This window comes from Melanerpes formicivorus, unplaced genomic scaffold (assembly GCF_026170545.1).
Source record: "Melanerpes formicivorus ecotype bairdi unplaced genomic scaffold, bMelFor1.0.p_v2 SCAF_11, whole genome shotgun sequence".
Taxonomy (NCBI): Eukaryota; Metazoa; Chordata; class Aves; order Piciformes; family Picidae; genus Melanerpes; species Melanerpes formicivorus.
In genome coordinates, this window is record NW_027142363.1 from 18060194 (window position 1) to 18083730 (window position 23537).

The 23537-nt window shown below is 49.8% G+C and overlaps 1 protein-coding gene across 9 annotated transcripts in view; it reads right to left on the minus strand.

Moving 5' to 3' along the window:
• The window catches only part of LOC137444239 (sex comb on midleg-like protein 2), a 132369-nt gene that overhangs the window by 96385 nt on the left and 12447 nt on the right, over nt 1–23537 (minus strand). For 4 of the 9 annotated variants that reach the window (XR_010988100.1, XM_068144722.1, XM_068144721.1 and 1 more), the window contains exons 2-5: nt 21072–21167; nt 11587–11657; nt 7685–7919; nt 2116–2204 (exon numbers count right to left, since the gene is read on the minus strand). Coding sequence is in view for 8 of the 9 variants with exons in the window: in XM_068144722.1 (XP_068000823.1) it covers nt 2116–2204; nt 7685–7919; nt 11587–11657; nt 21072–21093 (417 nt within the window). In the remaining variant the exon portion in view is untranslated. Of the gene's footprint in view, nt 1–2115; nt 2205–7684; nt 7920–8994; nt 9058–11586; nt 11658–21071; nt 21168–23537 lie in introns of those variants that run through there. The other 5 variants (XM_068144728.1, XM_068144725.1, XM_068144723.1 and 2 more) reach the window with 5 other exon arrangements.

Consider the following 23537-nt stretch of genomic DNA (forward strand, 5'->3'; position numbering starts at 1 on the left):
TCTCCACTGACTGTAAGACCCAGCTAGGAGTATTTACATCAGGCAGTGGTTGCACCCCATCCATTAGTGTCTGGGCAGCAAGACAGCAGGAGGCACTAAAATGAAATTATTACCTGCTAATAAAGGAAGGGCAGGCTTGCAGGCAACAGATATTTCTGGGGACTGATAACTGTCTGGTAAAAGCTTCACACACACACACCCCCAATTAATCCATGAAAAATTCATTAGCATTGGACATTATTTACAGGCTTCTGTTAACTCAGACTGGGCTGAGCCCAAGTCCAAGGGGACAAAAGTAAAACCAAAACTCAAGGCAATGCAACCAGCAGCAGGGTAGCCACAGAGAAGCAGCTGAGAGCAAGTGAAGGCCAAATTACCACCTCAGCCTCTGGAGGTTCTGCATCATAAGGGTGCTGCAACACTACAACAGGTTGCCCACAGAAGTGGTTGAAACCTCATCCCTGGAGATATTCAAGGTGAGGCTTGACAGGGATATGGGCAACCTGATCTAGAGAAGAGCAATGAGGCTAGGGAGAGGTCTGGAACACAGCCCTGTGAGGAAAGGCTGAGGGAGCTGGGGTTGCTTAGCTTGGAGAAGAGGAGGATCAGGAGAGACCTTCTTGCTCTCTCCAACTCCCTGAAGGGAGGTGGTAGCCAGGTGGGGATCGGTCTCTTCTCTCAGGCAACCAGCAAGAGAACATGAGGACACAGTCTCAAGCTGTGCCAGGGGAAGTTTAGGCTGAAGGTGAGGAGAAAGTTCTTCCCAGAAAGAGGAATTTGCCCAGGAAGGTGGTGGAGTCCCCATCCCTGGAGGTGTTCAAGAAAGGCTTGGATGTGGCACTTGGAGCCATGGTTTGGTTGTCAGGAGGTGTTAGGTAAGAGGTTGGACTTGATGATCTCTGAGGTCTTTTCCAACCTGGTTGATTCTATGATTCTAGTGGAGGATGTCCCTGTTGACTGCAGGGGGGTTGGGGCGGATGAGCTTGGGAGGTCCCTTCCAACCCAAACCATTATACGGTTCTATGAAGCTCACTGTGTCATCTCAGCTGTGCTGGGAGGCTGGCACAGGGAAGTGTGACTCATCATGCCCCACAATTTATAGAATCTTAGAGAACAAAATTATACAATAAAGTTAGCAGGCAAGCAATGTGATTGTAAGGCTGAACCCAACTGTCTGATTTGCTGACAAGCCTGTCAGTGTCCTACAAGGACAGGCTGAGGGAGCTGGGGCTGTGCAGCCTGCAGAAGAGAAGGCTCCAGGCAGACCTCACAGCAGCCTGCCAGCACCTGAAGGGCCTACAAGAAGGTTGCAGAGGGACTGTGCCCAAAGGCCTGCAGGGACAGCACCAGGGGCAAGGGTTTGAAAGGAGAGCAGAGCAGATGGAGATTGGCTGTGAGGAACAAGTTCTGCCCCAGGAGGCTGCTGCAACACTGCCACAGGTTGCCCAGGGAGGGAGCTGAGGCTCCATGGCTGGAGCTGTTGAAGGTGAGGCTGGAGAAGGCTGTGAGCAAGCTGCTGTGGTGGAGGATGTCCCTGCTGAGTGCAGGGGGTTGGACTGAATGAGCTTTGGAGCTCCCTTCCACCCCAAACCATTCTATGACTCCACTATTCTCGGTATCAAAAATGAAGCCACTCAGTGTGCAGCCAGGAGGGCTTTACCCCCTTGACAAGAGAATTGAAGCAAGAAGTCATTTTACTCTCACTGCTGCCTTTATCTCATTTCCCATGTTTCACAGGTACTCCCTCAAGAACCATGTTGAAAACACTCAGCAGCTTCTCTGCTGCTTTCAATACTTTCTCACTACACTTATATCAATAGCACAGCAGACACAGAAGTCTCAACTCTGCTTCTAGTCTATCTGAATGGACTAGAAGCAGATCACTCCCTGCCTGCCTTTGCAGCTTGCCAGAAGCAGATCACTCCCTGCCTGCCTTTGCAGCTTGCCAGAAGCAGATCACTCCCTGCCTGTCTTTGCAGCTTGCTCAAAGTCATCTTAAGTACCAGCCTTGCTTCCTGCTGATGCAGAGCACACGGTGAAATCTTGGCCTCCTCATTAAGCAATGTACCCAGGCACCAGCTGAGAATTGGTCACCAGCAGTCCCTTTCTTCTTACCTTCTTGAAGAATGCTGTAGGTGCCATTTCTGCTCCATTCAGAGTTCTTAACAGAAACATTGGCCAAGAAGAGGCATTCATCTGGAACCCTGAGCAACAAACAAACATCAGGTTCAAAGTGGCAAAATGCAAGGTCCTGCAGCTAGATCAGGGCAACCCTAGATATCAGTTCAGGCTGGGGGGGATGATGAGATTGAGAGCAGCCCAGAAGAAAAGGACCTGGGAGTGCTGGTGGATGAGAAGCTGGACATGAGCCAGCAGTGAGCACTTGCAACCCAATAGGCCAACGGCAGCCTGGGGCTGCATCAAAAGAAGCACAGCCAGCAGGTCAAGACAGGTGATTCTGCCACTCTGCTCTGGTGAGAGCTCACCTGCAGTGCTGTGTCCAGCTCTGAGGCCCCTAACACAAGAGAGGGGCATGGAGCTGCTGGAGCAGGTCCAGAGGAGGGCCACAAAGATGACAGTAAGGCTGGAGAATCTTCCCAGTGAATACAGACTGAAAGAATTGGGGCTGTTCAGACTGGAGAAGAGAAGGCTCCAGAGGAATCTTAAAGCTACATTTCAATATCTAAAGAGGACCTACAGGAAGGCTGGGGAGGGACTGTACAGAAGGACTTGGAGTGGTAGGACAAGGGACAATGATTTGAAAATGGAGCAGGGCAGATTTAGGTTGGACATAAGGAAGAAGTTCTGCACAATGAGAGCACAAAACAGGATACCCAGGGAGGTGGTGGAGTCACCATCACTGGAGATGTACAAGAAGCTGTAGCTGTGGTGCTTCAGGATATGGTTTAGTCATCATGGTAGTTGGGTTAGGGTTGGACTCAATGATCTTGAAGTCTCTTTCCAGCCTCAATTACTCTATGATTCTATGAATATAAATAAACAACCTTAAAACTATTTTAATAAAAGCAGGGAACATATTAGAAGACATAAAGTGGATGATCATAGAATCATAGAGTGGGTTGAGTTGGAAGGGAGCTCCAAAGCTCATCCAGTCCAACACCCTGCACTCAGCAGGGACATCCTCCACCAGAGCAGCTTGCTCACAGCCTTCTCCAGCCTCACCTTCAACAGCTCCAGCCATGGAGCCTCAGCTCCCTCCCTGGGCAACCTGTTGCAGTGTTGCAACAGCCTCCTGGGGCAGAACTTGTTCCTCACAGCCAATCTCCATCTGCTCTGCTCTCCTTTCAAACCCTTGCCCCTGGTGCTGTCCCTGCAGGCCTTTGGGAACAGTCCCTCTGCAGCCTTCTTGTAGACTCTTCAGGTACTGGAAGGTCAACATCCTTCATTAATAAGTGAGTGAAAAGCACAAATGAGAGTGAAAAGCACAAATGATCATCAGATTTTTAGATGAACTACCCCATTCAAACAGAACAAGGGTTTGGCTGCCAACAGACTCATTCCAGATTAATCTTTCCTCAGAATGAAATATTTTCTATTGAAAAAGAAACCAAAATGAAAACAACAACAAAAATAACCAAGAGCAAACCCTCAACTTTTTCCTTTCTGTGCTTTCCAAAGAATGTTTCAAATTACTGAGTAAGGTAACAGAATACAGAATTAAGCAGGATGGAAAAGATCTCAGAATTCATTGAGTCCAATCTACCACCCAACACCATCTAATCAACTAAACCATGGAACCAAGTGCCTCATCCAGGCTCTTCCTAAACACCTCCAGGGATGGGGACTCCACCACCTCCCTGGGAGGCTCATCCCAATGACCAATCTCTTTCCATGAAGAATTTCTTCCTAACATCCAGCCTAAACCTCCCCTGGCACAGCTTGAGACTGTGTCCTCCTATTCTGGTGCTGGTTGCCTGGGAGAAGAGACCAACCCCCACCTGGCTACAACCTCCCTTCAGGGAGTTGCAGAGAGCAAGAAGGTCTCCCCTGAGTCTTCTCTTCTCCAGGCTAAGCAACCCCAGCTCCCTCAGCCTCTCCTCACAGGGCTGTGCTCCAGACCCCTCCCCAGCTTTGTTGCCCTTCTCTGGACACCTTCCAGCAGCTCAACATCTTTCCTAAACTGACAGAGTGGAACATGATGGGTCTAACAGGATGGCATTCAACAAGACCAAGTTCCAGGTACTGCACTTTGGCCACAACAACCCCAGGCAGTGCTACAGGCTGGGGTCAGAGTGGCTGAGAGCAGCCAGGCAGAGAGGGACCTGGGGGGAGTGGTTGAGAGTAGACTGAACAGGAGCCATCAGTGTGCCCAGGGGGCCAAGAGGGCCAATAGCATCCTGGCCTGCATCAGGAACAGTGTGGCCAGCAGGAGCAGGGAAGTCATTGTGCCCTGTGCTCAGCACTGCTGAGGCCACACCTTGAGTCCTGTGTCCAGTTCTCGGCCTCTCAGTTTACAAAAGATGTTGAGCTGCTGGAAGGTGTCCAGAGAAGGGCAACAAAGCTGGGGAGAGGTCTGGAGCACAGCTCTGTGAGGAGAGGCTGAGAGAGCTGGGGTTGCTTAGCCTGGAGAAGAGGAGGCTCAGGGGAGACCTTCTTGCTGTTTACAACTCCCTGAAGGGTGGTTAGTCGTAGCCAGGTGGGGGTTGGTCTCTTCTCCCAGACAGCAGCACCAGAACAAGAGGACACAGTCTCAAGCTGTGCCAGCAGAGGTTTAGGCTGGAGGTGAGGAGAAAGTTCTTCCCAGGAAGAGGAATTGGCCATTGGAATGTGCTGCCCAGGGAGGTGGTGGATTCACCATCCCTGGAGGTGTTCAAGGAAGATTTGGATGTGGCACTTGGAGCCACATCAGGAGGTGTTAGGGATTAGGTCATAGGTTGGACTTGATGATCTCTGAGGTCTTTTCCAACCTGGTTGATTCCATGATTCTATGAACTCTTTTATGTGTCTTTAGTAGTTCTATGTGTGGCAAAGTACTACAGAAAAAAACCCACAACAACAACACCTCCCCAAAAAAGCCCAACACTCCAAAAAAAACCCCAACAGCAAAATAAAACATAATAGAGCAAACTGGAAAATTCTCCACACAGCAAGCAGCATCAGAATCTGCCAGGAGCTGTAAAGTTCCCTCAGAACTGAGTCTCAACAACTCTCCTTGAAAAAAGTAAGTAGGAAAAGTGGAGCATATCTGCAGTCCTGGATCAGTTAAATCATGAAGTCATCCAAAACTGGATTGTGTGTGCTCTAATAGTTCTTCAAGTGGTAGCTTTAAGCTATCTGCAGCTGAAGAAGCAGGCTGCAGGTTGGAACTAGCTTTGCGCCACCTAGAGCTCCTCCTCAATAAATGGTGTCATCAGTGGGGGCACTCTAGAGGGATTGTTCAAGCCTGGAGAAGAGAAGGCTCCAGGGAGAGCAGCCTTCCAGTACCTGAAGGGGGCTGCAAGAAAGCCAGGAAGGGACTTTTGCCAAAGCCTGGGAGTGATAGGATGAGAGGGAATGGATTGAAGCTTGAGGAGAGGAGATTTAGAGTGGATATTGGGATGAACTTCTTTAGAGTGAGGCTGGTGAGACCCTGGAATAGGTTGCCCAGGGAGGCTGTGGCTGCTTAACACCAGGCTGGATGAGGCCTTGAGCAACTTGGGCTGGTGGGAGGTGTCCCTGCCCATGGCAGGGGGGTTGGAATTAGATGGTCTTTGGGGTCTCTTCCAACCTAAAGCATTCTGTGAATCTATGAACCTATGAAATCTTTTGCAAAGGAAACATGTAGGCAGATGCAGCTTTTAAATTCTTGTCTGCCTAACAGATCCTTTTCCCACACTAACTTAGCCTGACAATTCTATTTTTCTATGATTCTACTCATTAAAATAGGTTTTAAGATCAATAGATGATGTTTAAGATGATGTTTGGGATCCCTTCCAACCTAAACCATTCTATGAACCTATGAAATCCATGAGCTGATTACTACTCCTGGTCTTTCTACAACCTGTCCACATGTGGTGACTCAAACACAAGATAGATTTGCCAGACAGAGGAATGACAACTCAACAACAGTTTGAATTAACTTCATTTGGCCTTGTACTCACCCTGGCAAAACCAGAGAGAAAGGTTATCCTCAGTGTAATCTGTTGAGGACACTAAGGTCTCAAACCTCCCCCTCTACTCTGCCCTTTTGAGGCCCCTTGGAATATTACATCTAGTTCTGGGCTCCCCAGGTCAAGAGGGACAGGGATCTGCTGAAGAGAGTCCAAGGGAGGGCTGCAAGGATGCTGGAGGGACTGGAGACTGCCTGGTGAGGAGAGGCTGAGAGCCCTGGGGGTGGTTAGTCTGGAGAGGAGAAGGCTGAGAGGGGATCTGATCAATGTCTATCAATAGCTGAGGGCTGGGGGTCAGGAGGGAGGGGACAGGGACAGGCTCTGCTCAGCTGCACCCTGGGATAGGCCAAGGGGCAATGGATATAAACTCCAGCACAGGAGGTTCTACCTCATCATAAGGAGGAACTTCTTAACTGTGAGGGTCCCAGAGCCCTGGAGCAGACTGCCCAGAGAGGTTGTGGAATCTCCTTCTCTGGAGCCTTTCCACCCTGTCTGGATGTGTTCCTGTGTGACCTGTGCTGGATTTTCTGCTCCTGCTCTGGCAGGGGTTTGGACTGGAAGCTCTCCAGAGGTCCCTTCCAGCCCCTAAGATCCTGAGAGCCTATGAACTATGAGAAATTGAGGCTGGAACAAGAACCCTTTGCTGTATTAATTACTTTCTCAAACCACTTACGCCACATACATAATTCCATCTAGGTAAAAATCAGGTAGGAGGGACTGTCTCAGCTGGTTATTAGGACAGAAGCAGAACATTAACATTCAAAAGGTTCCCTACTACTCAGGAGAGGAAAAAAAATAGGGAAAAAAAGAAAAGAAAAGGAAAAATCAGTTGCTTAAATGTCTTAACAGGAGGTAATTACACACCCAATTAGCTCCCAGCTCTGCCCAGGAACAGGATGCTGTACCAGTGCCAAAAAGGCTTTCTCAGAAATGTACCTAGGTGTGCCAGAATGTTTGATTGCTGGAATTCAGCCTAGCTCTAGAAAAATATAAGGCAGGAGGGACAAAATAATGGCACTGGAATTCTGGGAGCCTTAAAGATCAACCAGTTCCAACCCCCTGCCATGGGTAGGGACACCTCACACCAGACCAGCGTGCTCAGGGCCTCATCCAGCCGGGCCTTGAACACCTCCAGGCAGGAGGCAGCCACAGCCTCCCTGGGCAGCCTGTGCCAGAGTCTCCCCAGCCTCACTCTAAAGAATTTCTTCCTCCTCTCCAGTCTCAATCTGCCCTCCTCAAGCTTCAGTCCATTCCCTCTCATCCTATCACTCCCACCCCCAGTAAAAGTCCCCTCCCAGCCTTCTTGCAGTCCCTTTCAGGTACTGGAAGGCTGCTCTAAGGTGTTCTTGGAGCCTTCACTTCTCTAGGCTGAACAGCTCAAATTCTTTCAGCCTGTCCCCACAGGGGAGGTTCTCCATCCCTCTGCTCAGCTTTGTGGCATACTCTGGACAGCCCCAACTCCCTCTCTGCTCCTCAACAGTGAAGGAATCACCTGTGTAAAACATTCTTTGGCCAACAAAGTGACCTGCGTAACCCCCCCTAAGGAACCCCCACACAGAAGCTCTGCTGCTTACCCAGGGGAGGCTGGAGCATGCCCCCTTTCTTTTCACAGGTCCCGATGGGCTGTATGTCTGAGGAATCCACCAGCCTCCAGAAATCATTTTTGTTGTCACTGCCATCCAGCCTCAGCCTGAGCCTGGCCCCCGAGGTGCCAATGACCGTGGCGATGCAGACCGAGGTGACGTTGCGAGGGTCTCGAGCCTCCAGCTTCATGCCCACCTTGAAATCGTTGCTAGGGGGAACTCTGGACTGCAAGGGAAGGCAAAGGAAAGGACTCTCTCAAGGGGCTGTCAGCGGTGCCACACCGCCCAGCCCGCCTCAGCCCACAGCTTTCAGCCATCCAAGCAAGGGAAGGCAAAGGAAAGGACTCTCTCAAGGGGCTGTCAGCGGTGCCACACCGCCCAGCCCGCCTCAGCCCACAGCTTTCAGCCATCCAAGCAAGGGAAGGCAAAGGAAAGGACTCTCTCAAGGGGCTGTCAGCGGTGCCACACCGCCCAGCCCGCCTCAGCCCACAGCTTTCAGCCATCCAAGCAAGGGAAGGCAAAGGAAAGGACTCTCTCAAGGGGCTGTCAGCGGTGCCACACCGCCCAGCCCACTTCAGCCCACAGCTTTCAGCCATCCAAGCAAGGGAAGGCAAAGGAAAGGACTCTCTCAAGGGGCTGTCAGCAGTGCCACATTGCCCAGCCCGCTTCAGCACACAGCTTTCAGCCATCCAAGCAAGGGAAGGCAAAGGAAAGGACTCTCTCGAGTGGCTGTCAGCGGTGCCACATTGCCCAGCCCGCTTCAGCCCACAGCTTTCAGCCATCCAAGCAAGGGAAGGCAAAGGAAAGGACTCTCTCGAGTGGCTGTCAGCGGTGCCACATTGCCCAGCCCGCTTCAGCCCACAGCTTTCAGCCATCCAAGCAAGGGAAGGCAAAGGAAAGGACTCTCTCGAGTGGCTGTCAGCGGTGCCACATTGCCCAGCCCGCTTCAGCACACAGCTTTCAGCCATCCAAGCAAGGGAAGGCAAAGGAAAGGACTCTCTCGAGTGGCTGTCAGCGGTGCCACATTGCCCAGCCCGCTTCAGCACACAGCTTTCAGCCATCCAAGCAAGGGAAGGCAAAGGAAAGGACTCTCTCGAGTGGCTGTCAGCAGTGCCACATTGCCCAGCCCGCTTCAGCACACAGCTTTCAGCCATCCAAGCAAGGGAAGGCAAAGGAAAGGATTCTCTCGAGTGGCTGTCAGAGGTGCCACACCGCCCAGCCCGCTTCAGCACACAGCTTTCAGCCATCCCAGCATGTCACAGAAATGGCCAAAGAGAAGCTGCTGAACTTCCAAGCCCTACCAGGACAGGCTGAGGCAGCTGAACCACAGGCATGCTACCTGAGTCCACTTTGACTAGGGCTCTTCTCACACTGCAGAAGAGGGAAGACAAGACACAAATGCGCTTTCTTGCCCCACCTTGAAGTATCACAGTATCACCAAGGTTGGAAGAGACCTCAAAGATCATCAAGTCCAACCTGTCACCACAGACCCCATGACTAGACCATGGCACCAAGTGCCACATCCAATCCCCTCTAGAACCCCTCCAGGGACGGTGACTCCACCACCTCCCTGGGCAGCGCATTCCAATGGCAAACGACTCTCACAGAACAAGAGGGGATTCTGCCACTTTCCCCTGCTCTCATGAGACCTCAGCTAGAACACTGTGTCCAGTTCTGGGACCCCCAGCAGAAGAGGGATATGGAGCTGCTGGAACAGGTCCAGAGGAGGCCACCAAGATGATTAAAGGGCTGGAGAACCTCCCCTGTAGGGACAGGCTGAGAGAGTTGGGGCTGTTCAGCCTGGAGAAGAGAAGACTCCAGGCAGACCTAAGAGCAGCCTACCCCCAGATCGTTTCTTCTCTTTTGATCCCCACTGGAGGCCAATATCATTCACAGTACCATCCAGCTACTAAGAACCCCTGGAGGACACCTTTCTGAAAGTGCCCAATCCACTGCTTGCCACACCTGTTACAGTTCTGTCATTCTGAACTACCCAGCTCCTTCAGAGGAGGCTCAGGGAAGACCTTCTTGCTCTCTACAACTACCTCAAGGGAGGTTGTAGTAGACAGGTGGGGGTTGGTCTCTTCTCCCAGGCAACCAGCACCAGAACAAGAAGACACAGTCTCAAACTGCACCAGGGGAGGTTTAGGCTGGAGGTTAGGAAGAAATTCTTCATAGAAAGACAGATTGGCCATCGGGATGTGCTGCCCAGGGAGGTGGTGGAGTCACCAACACTGGAGGTGTTTAGGAAGAGCCTGGATGAGGCACTTGGTGCCATGGTTTAGATGACTAGATAGTGTTGGGTGATAGGTTGGACTTGATGACCTCTGAGGTCTCTTCCAAGCTGGTTTATTCTATTCTATTCTATTGGCAGGACACCCAAGGACACACCAAGTCTGATTTTGAATGTCTCCAAGGACCTCAAACCACATCGCTGGGCAGCCTGTTCCAGAATTTCACCGTTCTCAGTGTGCAGAACTTCCTCCTGATGTCCAGCCTAAACCTCCCCTGTTCCAGTTTCAAGCCTTTGCCCCTTGGTGGATGTAAACCTCATCTGCAAGCACAGAGCAAGCCATCAGCTGTGGGCAAATCCAACTTGTAGGGCACAATATGAAATGTGAAGCAGTACATTAAACTCCCTTCATTATACATCCAGTGCTGCCTTTGTATTCCCAAATGTGCCCTTTGATTTATTTACCTTTTAACTTCAGTATCTCTTACTCCTTAGTTAAAAGTCCAGAAAATGACAAAATTAACCATATTTGATAGATCCAGGGGAAAAAAAAAAGTGATTAATTAATTCTACTACACACACACAGATCTTGCAGCTAAGTTGAAATGACCCTTTCAGGAGTGGAGCAGCAGAAAGGCTTCTCTGATGATCAGCCAAACCTGAATTCTCACTCAAGGCACTGCAGCCCTGAGACTGCTGAATAACAAACAGAAAACACTGCTGAACTCTGATAAAACTACCTGCTTGCATGACTTCTTGTTTTTAAAAGGATCACACAGGCTCACAGGATGTCAGGGGTTGGGAAGGGACCTATGAAGATCATCCAGTCCAACCATTGCTCTGGGAGAAGCAGCTGGCATGATAATGTCTGTACTGGATCAACCTGAAGGACCATCTGCTCTAGCAGGCTTTCTCCAGTCTTTCTTTATGGATCTCAGGATGTGAGAGGTTGGAAGGGACCTCTGAAGATCATCAAGTCCAACTCTCCTGCCAGAGTAGGAGCAGAGAATCCAGCACAGGTCACACAGCAACACATCCAGATAGGGATGGAAAGGCTCCAGAGAAGGAGACTCCACAACCTCTCTGGGCAGCCTGCTCCAGGGCTCTGGGAGCCTCACAGGGAAGAAGTTCCTCCTCATGTTCAGCTGGAACCTCCTGTGCTGGAGTTTATATCCATTGCCCCTTGGCCTATCCCAGGGTGCAGCTGAGCAGAGCCTGTCCCTGTCCCTTCCCTCCTGACCCCCAGCCCTCAGCTATTGATAGACATTGATCAGATCCCCTCTCAGTCTTCTCCTCTCCAGATTAACCACCCCCAGGGCTCTCAGCCTCTCCTCATAGGGCAGTGCTCCAGTCCTTCAATCATCCTTGTAGCCCTCCCTTGGACTCTCTCCAGCAGGTCCTTGTCCCTAAAGGACAAACAGAGTCCAAGACTACAGTTGTAATGAAACCCTCAACACTTGGCTTGAGGCACAAACCAAGAATGAAAGACTTCCATGAGCTCACATTTGCCAAAAACTGCAAGCTGCTGATAACCAGAGATCAAAAGAAGTCAAATGCAAAGCTTGCAAGCAGTCTGAAACAGCACAGTTCCTCTAGCATCATCACCCTGGGACATGCATCCACAGACACACACACACTTGCAAAAGAGCATCTGCCATACCTGTCTGAAACAATGCAGAGGGGCAGCTACTGATTCAGTCTCTTTCAGATAATCATCCCAATTAAACTGTTCTGCAAGACACAAGATAAGAAACAAAAAAGACCACACAGGCAGTTTTTAAAGGGAACTTCAATGAAAAGGGGGATAGGGAAAAGAAAGGGACACAAAGTCCCCTCCAGCAGTCTTGTAGAGGGCTTCATTTACTTCAGGAACGTGGCAGTCATAGGGATGGCTCAGGTTGGAAAGGACCTCCTCATAGTTCATCTGCTCCAACCTCCCCACCATGGCCTCTCAGCTAGACTCAGCTTCTGGAGGCCTCCTCCAACCTGGCCTTGAACAACCCCCCAGGGAGGAGACCTTTGGAAAACACACAACCCTTGAAGGAGTGTTAAGAAATAGCATCAATTGCCAGGGGTGATGAGGCAAAAGGCAGAAATCAATACAAACCTTCCCCCAGTGATTTGGTTTGGTTGTTGCTGTGCTGCTCCACGTACAAAGAGACAAACCAGGATCTATCCAGATTCAATTCTCTGCACAAGGACCTCCCAGGCCTCCTCACACCAAATCTCTTTCTGTAGTTCCCCTAAGGGCAGGGCAGGTGTGAGAGTCTCCTAAGAGCACTGAGGTGGCACATGTTGTACACACAGACATCTAGGTGCTGCTGAATATAACATCCAGAGCCCACTGAAAGCAACAGATCTCAGCCTTCCAGCTGCAGCCTTCTCTCTTTGAAGCCTGATGAAGTTTCTCTGCAGTATAAGGAAGCTACAGACTTGGGGATGTGTGGTTGGAAAGGTGCTACTTGGAGAGGGATCTGGGGATGTTGGCTGGCAGTTACTGAACAAGAGCCAGCAGTGCCCAGGTGGCCAGGAAGGCCAAGGGCATCCTGGCTTGGGTCAGAAACACTGAGGGAAGCAGGAACAGGAGGTGCCACCCCCTGTGCTCAGCACTGCTGAGGCCACACCTTGAGTGTTGTTCAGCTCTGGGGTCCTCACTGCAGGAAGGACACTGAGGGGCTGGACACTGTCCAGAGAAGGGCCTGGAGCCCCTGGGCTAGAGGAGGGGCTGAGGGAGCTGGGGATGTTCAGGCTGGAGAAGAGGAGGCTGAGGGAGACCTCATTGCTCTCTACAGCTCCCTGAAGGGAGGTTGGAGTGAGGAGGGGGCGGCCTCTGCTCCTGGGTGCCAGGAGAGGTTCAGGCTGGATCTCAGGAAATATTTCTTCCCTGGAAGGGCTCTCAACCATTGGAGTGTTCTGCCCAGGGCAGTGCTGGAGTCACCATCCCTGGGGGTGTTGCAGCAGTGTGTGGAGCTGGTGCTTGGGGACATGGTTTGGTGCTGACCCCTGCAGTGCTGGGTTGAGGGCTGGACTGAATGAGCTTAGAGCTCTCTTCCAGCCAGACACATTCTGTGGTTCTGGGAACATTCAGCAACAGGATCAAGATCTTTTTTCCAGTGCTAGCCTTGGCATTGCTTATGGGTGAGTGTAGTCTGCATTTGAGTGAGTCAGTGCCATCACTTCTGCAGGAATGGAAGAGCATGAAGCACTACCATCCAAGAAAAGCAAGCATTACTTCAATTAATAGAAAGCACAAGAGAAAAACCACAGCTAATATCTTTGTTCCTGCACTCACTGAGTCAGCTCTTTTGCTTATTTTCCTTGGTTGGGCAGCTGGCATCTTTCTGATGTTGCTGAAGAGTAAAACCACCCCAGAACGCTGCAGTGATGCCACCCAGAGGCTCAGCAGTGGCCACTCACACAGCCTCTACTAAAACTCACCCTGATGATGGAAAGGTTGCACCAAATCTATCACTAATCCTTCCCCCAAAAAAACTCTGGCCACTGGTAAACTTCTCTCTGCAATTTCCAGGAGTGGAGAAGCAAACAGGCAGAGAATGGAAGCATTTCCAGCACTTGCCACAGCACAGCCTTCAGAGCAGCGGTGCTCAGCCCCAGGGTCTGCCTGCATGGGCACTGCATGGAGATGAAAACACACACAGTGCCTCCAAGCAGAAGAGAATCAACCCCTTGACCTCCTCAGAGCCTCTATTTTTGGGCACAGCAGACTCAGAAGAGTAGAAGTGGTTTGTCCTTGGCACTGCAGAGGCCATGGAGCTGGCTTTGCTATGTAACAAGTCCAGAAAATCCCCAAAGCTGTTAATGTGGCAGTCTGCAGGCAGGCTGGGAACAAAGAGCTTTCTACACAACCTCTTAGAAGTCTGCCTCTTCTGGAATGACAGTTTGATTTGCACATTTAGAGAGTTCCACCACAAAAGGCAGGACACACTAATTTAAGCATGGCCTGGAAATGGCTCTTCAGAGTTTTCTCCAGCAAGCAGCCTCCAGATCCATTCCTCTTTTCCATGGCCAGGCAGGCTGCAAAAAATCAAACATGATGAACTGCTGTGAAGAAGTTTTGTCCTGCAACAAATCTTCGAGTCTAATGATGACATAGTCACTTGAGGTTGACTTCTGATCTAAAAATCAGAGTTTGCCTTGCTAAACCAATTCAATAAAAACATGAAACATGGCCTCAAGCTTGGGATTGAGACTGGAGATGAGGAAGAAATTCTTTCCAGTGAGGGTGGTGAGACACTGGAACAGGCTACCCAGGGAGGCTGTGGATGTCTCCTCCCTGGAGGTGTTGGAAGCCTCCTCCCTGGAGGTGTTCAAGGCCAGGCTGGATGAGGCCTTGAGCAACCTGGGCTGGTGGGAGGTGTCCCTGCCCATGGCAGGGGGGCTGGAACTGGATGATCTTTAAGGTCCCTTCCAACCTGAATCATACTATGAATCTTTGAAATCTATCAGAAAGCAAATGCTAGCCACATCCCAGCTGTCTCAGATCCAACATGATGTAAAAGCTGTAATCATGACTGAGACCCTCACTGTCCTCAGGACCATATAAAGGTAGATACTTCAAAACCAGCACCTTTCACCAAGCGAAAGACCTACCCAGCTCCTCTGAACAAAATATCTCTATAGACCAGCACTGCCCAAATGAACCCAACTATTATAGCAGGAGTAGAAGTCTGCAGGGGATGAGGTGATAGAAAGCAGCACTCTGAAAAAGGACTTGGGAATTCTGGTGGATGTGATGAGCCAGCAGTGTGCACTTGCAGCCCAGAAAGCCAATGGCATCCTGGGCTGCATCCAAAGCAGTGTGGCCAGGAGGCTGAGAGAAGTGATTCTGCCACTTTGACCTGGTGAGACCTCACCTGCAGGGCTGCATCTATTGCTGGAGCCCTCAACACAGGAAGGACATGGACCTGATGGAGAGGGTCCAGAGGAGGGTCATGAAGATGAACAGGGGGTTGAAGAACTTCTGCTACAAAGCCAGGCTGAGGGAGCTGGGGGTGTGCAGCCTGCAGAAGAGAAGGCTCCAGGCAGACCTCACAGCAGCCTGCCAGGACCTGAAGGGGCCACAAGAAGGCTGCAGAGGGACTGTTCCCAAAGGCCTGCAGGGACAGCACCAGGGGCAATGGGTTGAAAGGAGAGCAGAGCAGATGGAGATTGGCTGTGAGGAACAAGTTCTGCCCCAGGAGGCTGCTGCAACACTGCCACAGGTTGCCCAGGGAGGGAGCTGAGGCTCCATGGCTGGAGCTGTTGAAGGTGAGGCTGGAGAAGGCTGTGAGCAAGCTGCTCTGGTGGAGGATGTCCCTGCTGAGTGCAGGGGGGTTGGCCTAGATGACCTTTGGAGCTCCCTTCTGACCTTGGAGGTCTTTTCTGACCCAAGCCATTCTATGACTCTATGACCCAAGGAACAGAGGGAAACAAAGAGCTGGATTTTCTCCAAGGACTATTTCCTAGAAAGACAAACAAGGCAACACAAGCAGCCAGCTGCACGTGAAGCCAGGAGGAAAACCACACTGTGAGAGAGGCTCTTTGATCCCAGCCATCAAAACCTCCTCCATCAAGCAGAAATGACCTGAAGTTTAAATTAGAACTTCTCCACCTGTGTAAGATTCACTGCATTAAAGTCAAGCTCTCTGAGATGGTGCTAATTAGCATTTAATTAGTGCAGCCATAGAAACAGGAGAGGAATGGATGCTTGTAATATGCAAGATGCATTGCACTGATGAAAAAAACCTCTCAAGGCCAAAAGCTTCTCTGTGTTCCCAGGGGGCACAGGTAAAGGAGGAGTTATTTTAGATCTGTTTCTACTTCTAAAGACCCTGAAGAAATGCACCAGAGAAAAGAGAGATCCTTCAGAAAATTAGCTTGTGCATTTCTCTTCCCATTCAAAGCTAAAGGCTGAATTAAATAACTTAAGAAAAAGAAGCCCACAACATTATGCAACAAAAGCACAACTTTAGAACCCAACAGCAGAGGGGGAAACTGCAAAGGATGCTTTACACTGAAGAACAAATCAGCACGGACTGGAAACAAGAAAACAAAGCCAAACCATCCAAATATACCAAAAGGTAACTAGAAGCTTTACTAAGAGATATTAAACAGCTTGCAATCAGCACAGCAGAGAGATGCTAACACAGTGCTTCAAGGCAAGCAGCATGGGGCAGCAGCCTGACTGATCTGTAAGTGGAGGAAATGTGTTCAGTCCACAGTGGCCTGCAGCACTGGTTCGGGAAATCACAGAGTGGTTTAGGTTGGAAGAGACCTTAAAAATTATTCAGTTCCGATCTTAAAACCTATTTTAATGAGTAGAATCATAGAAAAATTGAATTGTCAGGCTAAGTTAGTGCAGGAAAAGGATCTATTAGGCAGAGAAGGATTAAAAAGCTGCATCTGCCTGCATGTTTCCTTTGCAGAAGATTTCATAGGTTCATAGATTCACAGACTGCTTTAGGTTGGAAGAGACCCCAAAGAGCATCTAATTCCACCCACCTACCATGGCCAGGGACACCTCTCACCAGCCCAAGTTGCTCAAGGCCTCATCCAGCCTGGCCTTGAGCACCTACAGGGAGGAGGCAGCCACAGCCTCCCTGGGCAACCTGTGCCAGAGTCTCCCCAGCCTCACTGGGAAGAATCTCTTCCTCCTCTCCAGTCTTAATCGGCCCTCCTCAAGCTTCAATCCATTCCCTCTCATCCTATCACTCCCAGCCCTTGGCAAAAGTTCCTTCCTGGCTTTCTTGTAGACTTCTTCAGGTACTGGAAGGCTGCACTGAGGTCTTTCTGGAGCCTCCTCTACTCCAGGCTGAACAGCCCCAACTCTCTCAGCCTGTCCCACAGGGGAGGTTCTCTAGGCCTCTAATTATCTTTGTGGCATCCTCTGGACCCTCTCCAGCAGCTCCAGGTCCCTCTTGTGCTGGGGGCCCCAGAACTGGAGGCAGTGCTGCAGGTGGGGTCTGAGCAGAGCAGAGGGGCAGAATCCCCTCCCTGTGCTGCTGCTCTCCCTGCTCTGGATGCAGCTCAGCACACAGCTGCCTGCTGGGCTGCCAGGGACCATTGCTGGCTCCTGGGGAGTTTGTCACTAACTGACACCCCCAAGGCCTTCTCCTCCAGGCTGCTCTCAGCCACTCCTCACCCAGCCCGAATTTGTGCTTGGGATTGCCCTGACCCAGGTGTAAGAGCTTTTTTTTCCCTCCATTTTGTTTCTTCTCACCCTTCCACTGCACCTCAGAGAAGAGCCTGGCTCTGTCCCCTCTCCAGCCACCTGTCAGGTAGCTGAAGACATGACCTTTCTCCTCTTTCAGCTGAAGAAACAGCTTCTCTGCTTTCAGCCTGGGTACTCTGGTTACACAGCAGCACAGAATGGTTTGGGTTCTTACATCCCAGCTCCTTCCTTTTTTTGCTGGACTGCAGCCAGCTTGCTGGGGAGCTCCTAACTGAGCACAGCAGTCCAGAGACAGTCTCACCAGTTCTCCAGAGCAGCAAATCCCTTTTCTCAGCCTGCTGCCTACAGCCTGGATGGAATTCCATATGCACTTCAGGTCTCTCACCGCAAGAGCTCACTGCTGCCCCACGCTCAGCTTGCTGCCTACCACCACTCCAGAGCCTCTCCGCTCTCCAGGCAGCCTGGGCTGCTGCTGGACTGCCAAGGTGCCAGAGGAAATCTCTTATTTGTCTTTGATTCTTATGGGACTCCATTCAATTTAAATAATGAGTTAAAAAAAAATAAAATTAAAAAATTGAACATAAAGAAAGAAATAATAAAATTAAAATTCAATTACCAATAAAATTCAATTCAAAAGAATTAAACAAAATAACAAACCAAGCCCAAACAGCCTCAGGAGCCAGCACCATCCAGACCCCACTCCTTCCTGCAGGGTCCCTTAGCTACCACCCTGCCAGCTGCAGTGCCTAGCACTTTTTAAGTGCTGGTTGTTTGCCTGCTGCTTCTGTCCATCTTTCTCTTTTTTTAATAGTCTTTGAATCTCAAAGAGAAGATCCCATCACAAAATAAATGTAACATTCACAGCAGAGCCAGGGCCGGCATCACGCAGGCGGCGTGCGCCCAGCACAGAACGTTTCCCGCCAAATATCCACTGCCTTGCATTGGCGTCAGGGCACCCCCAAGGTGGGGCTGGTACTACAAAGGGAATCACTGAGCTCTTCTTCTTCCAAAGCAGATGGAGAAGTACAGCATGAGGCTCTGCACTGCTTTGTGTTACGTTATCTGAACACAGCTAAGGGCAGAAAACACCCATGGGATTAGCTCCACAGAGAGCAACCCTCTCACACAGTCAGAGACATAGAGCCAGAAAGCCAGAAAGCCCATAGGGACATAGAGACTTAGAGTCACAGAGCCATACAGCCATAAAGTCACACAGACACAGATCACAGAATCCTAGATCACAGAGACACAGGGCCATAAAGTCATGGAGAGTTTGAACACCTCCAGGGAGGAGGCATCCACAACCTCCCTGGGCAACCTGTGCCAGTGTCTCACCAGCCTCACTAGGAAGAATTTCTTCCTCATCTCCAGTCTCAATCTGCCCTCCTCAAGCTTCAATCCATTCCCTCTCATCCTATCACTCCCAGCCCTTGGCAAAAATCCCTTCCTGGCTTCCCTGTATCTCCCTTCAGGTACTGGAAGGCTGCTCTGAGGTCTCCCTGCAGCCTTTTCTTCTCCAGGCTCAACAGAACCAACTCTCTCAGCCTGTCCGCACAGGGGAGGTTCTGCAGCCCTCTGAGCATCTTGGTGGCCTCCTCTGGACCCTCTCCAGCAGCTCCAGGTCCCTCTTGTGCTGGGGGCCCCAGAACTGGAGGCAGTGCTGCAGGTGGGGGCTGAGAAGAGCAGAGAGGCAGAATCCCCTGCCTGTGCTGCTGCTCTCCCTGCTCTGGATGCAGCTCAGCACACAGCTGCCTGCTGGGCTGCCAGGGACCACTGCTGCCTCCTGGGGAGTTTGTCACCAACTGACACCCCCAAGGCCTCCTCCTCCAGGCTGCTCTCAAGCCATTGCTCACCCAGCCTGGATGTGTGCCACATATACAGATGTAGCCTGTATGACATACAGACCAAACACTTCTTTTCAAAACCCATGAAAGACTGATTTTTTTTCCTCAAGATTACACAGCATAGACTAAAATTACAAAAGCAGCAAATTCTGTTGGTCACCAACTTTTCCTTCAGTGCACTTCTTCAACTAAAGCTGCAGATGCAAGACAATATTAGAGGAAGAATAGATTTAACGTAGAGCTTTCTGTTTACTGCTCCCAAATTCCACCTGCTTCCACTGCTGCCACCCCCTATCTGCAACCACAGAATTCTTCTGCTGATAAGATTACTCAGCACAAGACAGGCAAAAGGAACCACATCGATCATGCAAGAGAAATGGAAGACAAGGAAGAAAAAGGACAAAGCTATCCTGAGTGACACCAAACAAACAACCAAGCAACAGCAAAGCTGATCAGTAAGGGCACCTTTAGAATCCAAGGTCTGCTAAAGATATGTGCTTGCTGCCCAGTGTGGAGGGGAAAGTAATTCACAGCCACGCTGCTTTAGAGGTCTCTGCAGCTATTTCTTAACCACCTTAAAGTCTTCAGCTCCATCAGGTGTTCAAAACACGGCAGGAGACTACTTGTGTCAAAGAACCACAGAATGGCTTAGGTTGGAAGGGACCTCAGAGATCACCTGCTTCATGGGCAGGGACACCTCTCAACTAGATTCAAGCTGTTCAAGGTCTCATCCAACCTGGCCTTGAATACCCCCAGGGAGGAGGCAGCCACAGCCACCCTGAGCAACCTGTTCTAGAGTCTCACCACCCTCTCTAAAGAACTTCTTCCTAATTTTCAGTCTAAATCTCTGCTCCTCAACAGTGAATGAAGCCTTTGGGATAAGATTAAGTCTAACCCTGCTCTCCCTCAGCTTCAAACCATTCCTCCTTGTCCTATTTGTAGACACCCTTATGAAAACCATTTGTCTCTACCTGATAGAGGGGAAATAACCTTTGGGTGACACAAACAGATGAAGCTTACTAAGACAAGCACAAGACTAAGCCTTGCTCAGGGAAGGGCCTTCTTCACTCCCTATCACACTGGGGTTTGAGCACCTTTTAGCTAGCCTTCACCAAATCTCAGGGGACATAGTTGAGGATATCAAGGCAGAGTGATCGTGAAATGTCTCCTTTCCCTTCCATTTGAGGATATCAAGGCAGAGTGATCATGAAATGTCTCCTTTCCCTTCCTTTTGAGGATATCAAGGCAGAGTGATCATGAAATGTCTCCTTTCCCTCCTTTTTTGCTCCCCTAAGGGGATTCTTATCTTATCTGCCCAGAACTGGGTGTCTCTTTTAGTATACTCAGACAACAGCCATGCAGAAAACCTACAGGAGAAGGGAGCAGACTTCCTCCATAAACCCTTGGTGGAACAATTAAACAGATGACTTCTGCCACTGCAGAAACTCTCTTACAGCAAAAGACAATCATTTACCAAGCTCATAAAGCAGCTTAGGCTGAAGGTGGAAGGCTCAAGGAAAGCACAGAAGTGCCAGCAGCCTTTACTTGAGGTGGGGGCTACTCATCTGAAAGCTCTGAAAAGCAACAACCCGGTTTCAGAGGGATGGCCTTTGCCTCTTCACGTTCTTTTTGCTTCACCAAGCCAACCATTCTTGTTTCTTCTGAAGTCTCACTCTTTATTTCCACAGTTAACTTCTCAGCTGTGCTCTGGTGGATGTGTTTCCTTAAGAAATGTTCATTTTCTCTTGAGGAAGGCAGCTGCCAGTGCCATTGGCAGTGATGAAATCTGACTCCTCATGCTACTTCAGTTACTGTCCTGCTCTATGCAGTTCCAGTCGATTTCACATCACAGCTGGACACACACTGCCATTTTAGAGCACTTCAGTGGCTTCAAGGCTGGCACAGGACAAAATTGCTTTGCCTGAATTTGTAGAACTCCCAAGATAAGCCAAATTCAGCCTGCTCACTCCAACCCAATGTGAAGTTTGGTCTTACCTGTACTCAGAGCATATCACAAGCTGTCTTCTTTAATCTAACAGCACAGTCAAGCTATATCCCACTACCTTCTAAAAGCAAATGCAGCAGGTTCTCTATTTTCTTGCCTCTTGGATAAAAGCTACCAGGCCTTACCTTTAGTCGCTGTCCTCCCCATGGTAACACTTCTGTGATCTTCCCTCTCCCAATACAAAGGCTGAAGTTGAAAGACCACTTAATTCTTCCTGTTTCCTGTGGAGTAGCAACACAACAAAAGTTAGGGGGGGGGCAGGCTGTTGTCAGGCTTTGAGTTTGGTTGGGGTTTTTTTTTGGAAAGGAGGATTGGGGCTGTTTTGGGGTATTGCTGCATCATTGTCTTGCTGGTTCCAGTGGCAAATGTTTGACAAGCTCTGTGTTGAAGAAGCACCTAAACAGCATGTAAACAACAGATATATCCAAGCAGCAAGGGTAAAGAACCCAAACCTTTATTTCATTGCTTTAAGACAGTTCACTACTGTCAAATGCCTTAGGATGATCTCTTCCTACCTCAGCCATTAGGTTGGAAGACAAAACCTAAGCCAGTAGGTCCCTTCCACGAAAATCAGGTGGTTTTTCACTCCACAGCAGCATTGCTAGCATCAGTGGGAGCAGGAGTAAGACCAGCAATTCCCTTTTTAAGCCACCAAATCAATTTTCAATCCCTGATACTTTATTTCATTGATTCCTGCATGCAATAAAAAACCCTAATAAAACAAAATAATACATTCCAAGCTTTTCTGCTGCAAGTGATAAACTGTGAAAGAAGAAACTGTTTATACAAATCACTTTTTCTTTACCTTTTGGGGTTTTTTTTTTATGTTCCAAGGACCAGATTGCACTTGGGGCCGCAATAAAGATTCCAACCCCGCGGTGATGGTCATCAAGTTTAGCACAAGAGGAGCGTCTGTCAGGACATGAAAAGGATTCCAGCTTTTCATGAGCCTGTGTTCTACCAGAGAGGCTATTTTATAGCATGCCCAACCACTGTCTGAAAGATAGAAGGCAGCTGAAAAGTTCTCCCAAGGTGCTGGTTGAAAAGGGGCAAGACCAGCTGCAGCAGCACAATGTGTCGCTGTGGTGAAGAGGTGCTGCTTCCAACTCAGTTACTTCTCAATGTTGGATTCAGAGCTGCTAGTAACTGAGCTTGTAGATAATGCTGTTTGTCACAGAAAACATGCAGCCACAGTGCCTCTGAGCTCCTCTCTGACAGCCACTACGTGCTGCTGGATTGCAGCAAAAGCTGCATTTCAATATGTGAAGGGGACCTACAGGAAGGCTGGGGAAGGACTGTGTAGAAGGACTTGGAGTGATAGGACCAGGGGTAATGGTTTGAAACTGGAGCAGGGCAGAGTTAGGTTGGACATCAGGAGGAAGTTCTGCACAATGAGAGTGGTGAGACACTGGCACAGGCTGCCCAGGTAGCTGCAGAGAGCAACAAGCTCTCCTCTCAGCCGTCTCTTCTGCACACTAAACACCTCCAGCTCCCTCAGCTGCTCCTTGTATGATGCCTCCAAACCCCTCCCCAACCTGGCTACTCTTCTCTGGACACTCTCCAGGACCTCAATGTCTTTCCTGTGCTGTGGCACCCAGAACTTAACCCAATGCTCAAGTTGTGGCCTCACCAGGGCTGAATACAGAAGCACTGTTTTGCCTGCTACACATCTCCATTATCCTTCTCAGTGTAAGCAAGGCATTCAAGCAAGCCAAATGTCCTGAAGAAACCATTTAGGGTGTATTTAGGACTTCCCAGTGCAAGCTTATCTTGATAGCACATCTGCTTATGAAAATACACAGCATAGAATTATCATAGAATGGCTCAGACTGGAAGGGAGCTCAGAGCTCATCTCCTCCAACCTCCCCACCATAAGCAGGGACACCTCTCAGCTCCACTCAGCTGCTCAGGGCCTCAGCCAGCCTGGCCTTTAACACCCCCAGCAAGGAGGCAGCCAAAGCCTCCCTGGGCAGCCTGGGCCAGACTCTCACCACCCTCACACTCAACAACTTCTTCCTCAGCTCCACTCTGACCCTGCTCTGCCTCAGCTCCAAACCATTCCCCCTTAGCCTGGCTCCAGATACCCTCAGCAAAAGTCTCTCTGCAGCCTTCCTGCAGGATCCCTTCAGCTCCTGGCAGGCAGCTCTGAGGTGCCCCTGGAGCCTTCTCTTCTGCAGGCTGAACACCCCCAGCTCCTTCAGCCTATCCTCACAGCAGAGCTGCTCCAGCCCTTGGATCATCCTTGTGGCCTCCTCTGGACTCACTCCAACAGAGATTTGATCCAAGTTGGACTCCCTTTTAGTTCACTTTCTTTGTAACAAAACAAAACCCAAACACACACAGAAATTACTCCACCCAAACAAGAAAGGAAAAAAAAACACCAAAGGTCTAAGAAATAAAGAAATTCAAACAGAAACCATCAACAAATAAAACACAAGAAACTAAAAAGAAGCCAAAAGAGCAATCACAAGAAGAAAAGGCAATATTATTTCAAGGAAAGCAACTTCAGCTTCCACATTTTCATCCAGTGGAACTTTTAATGAGCTGCTAGCTGAACCCCTTTCTCTTCTAGCTGATAAACACAAAGCTGA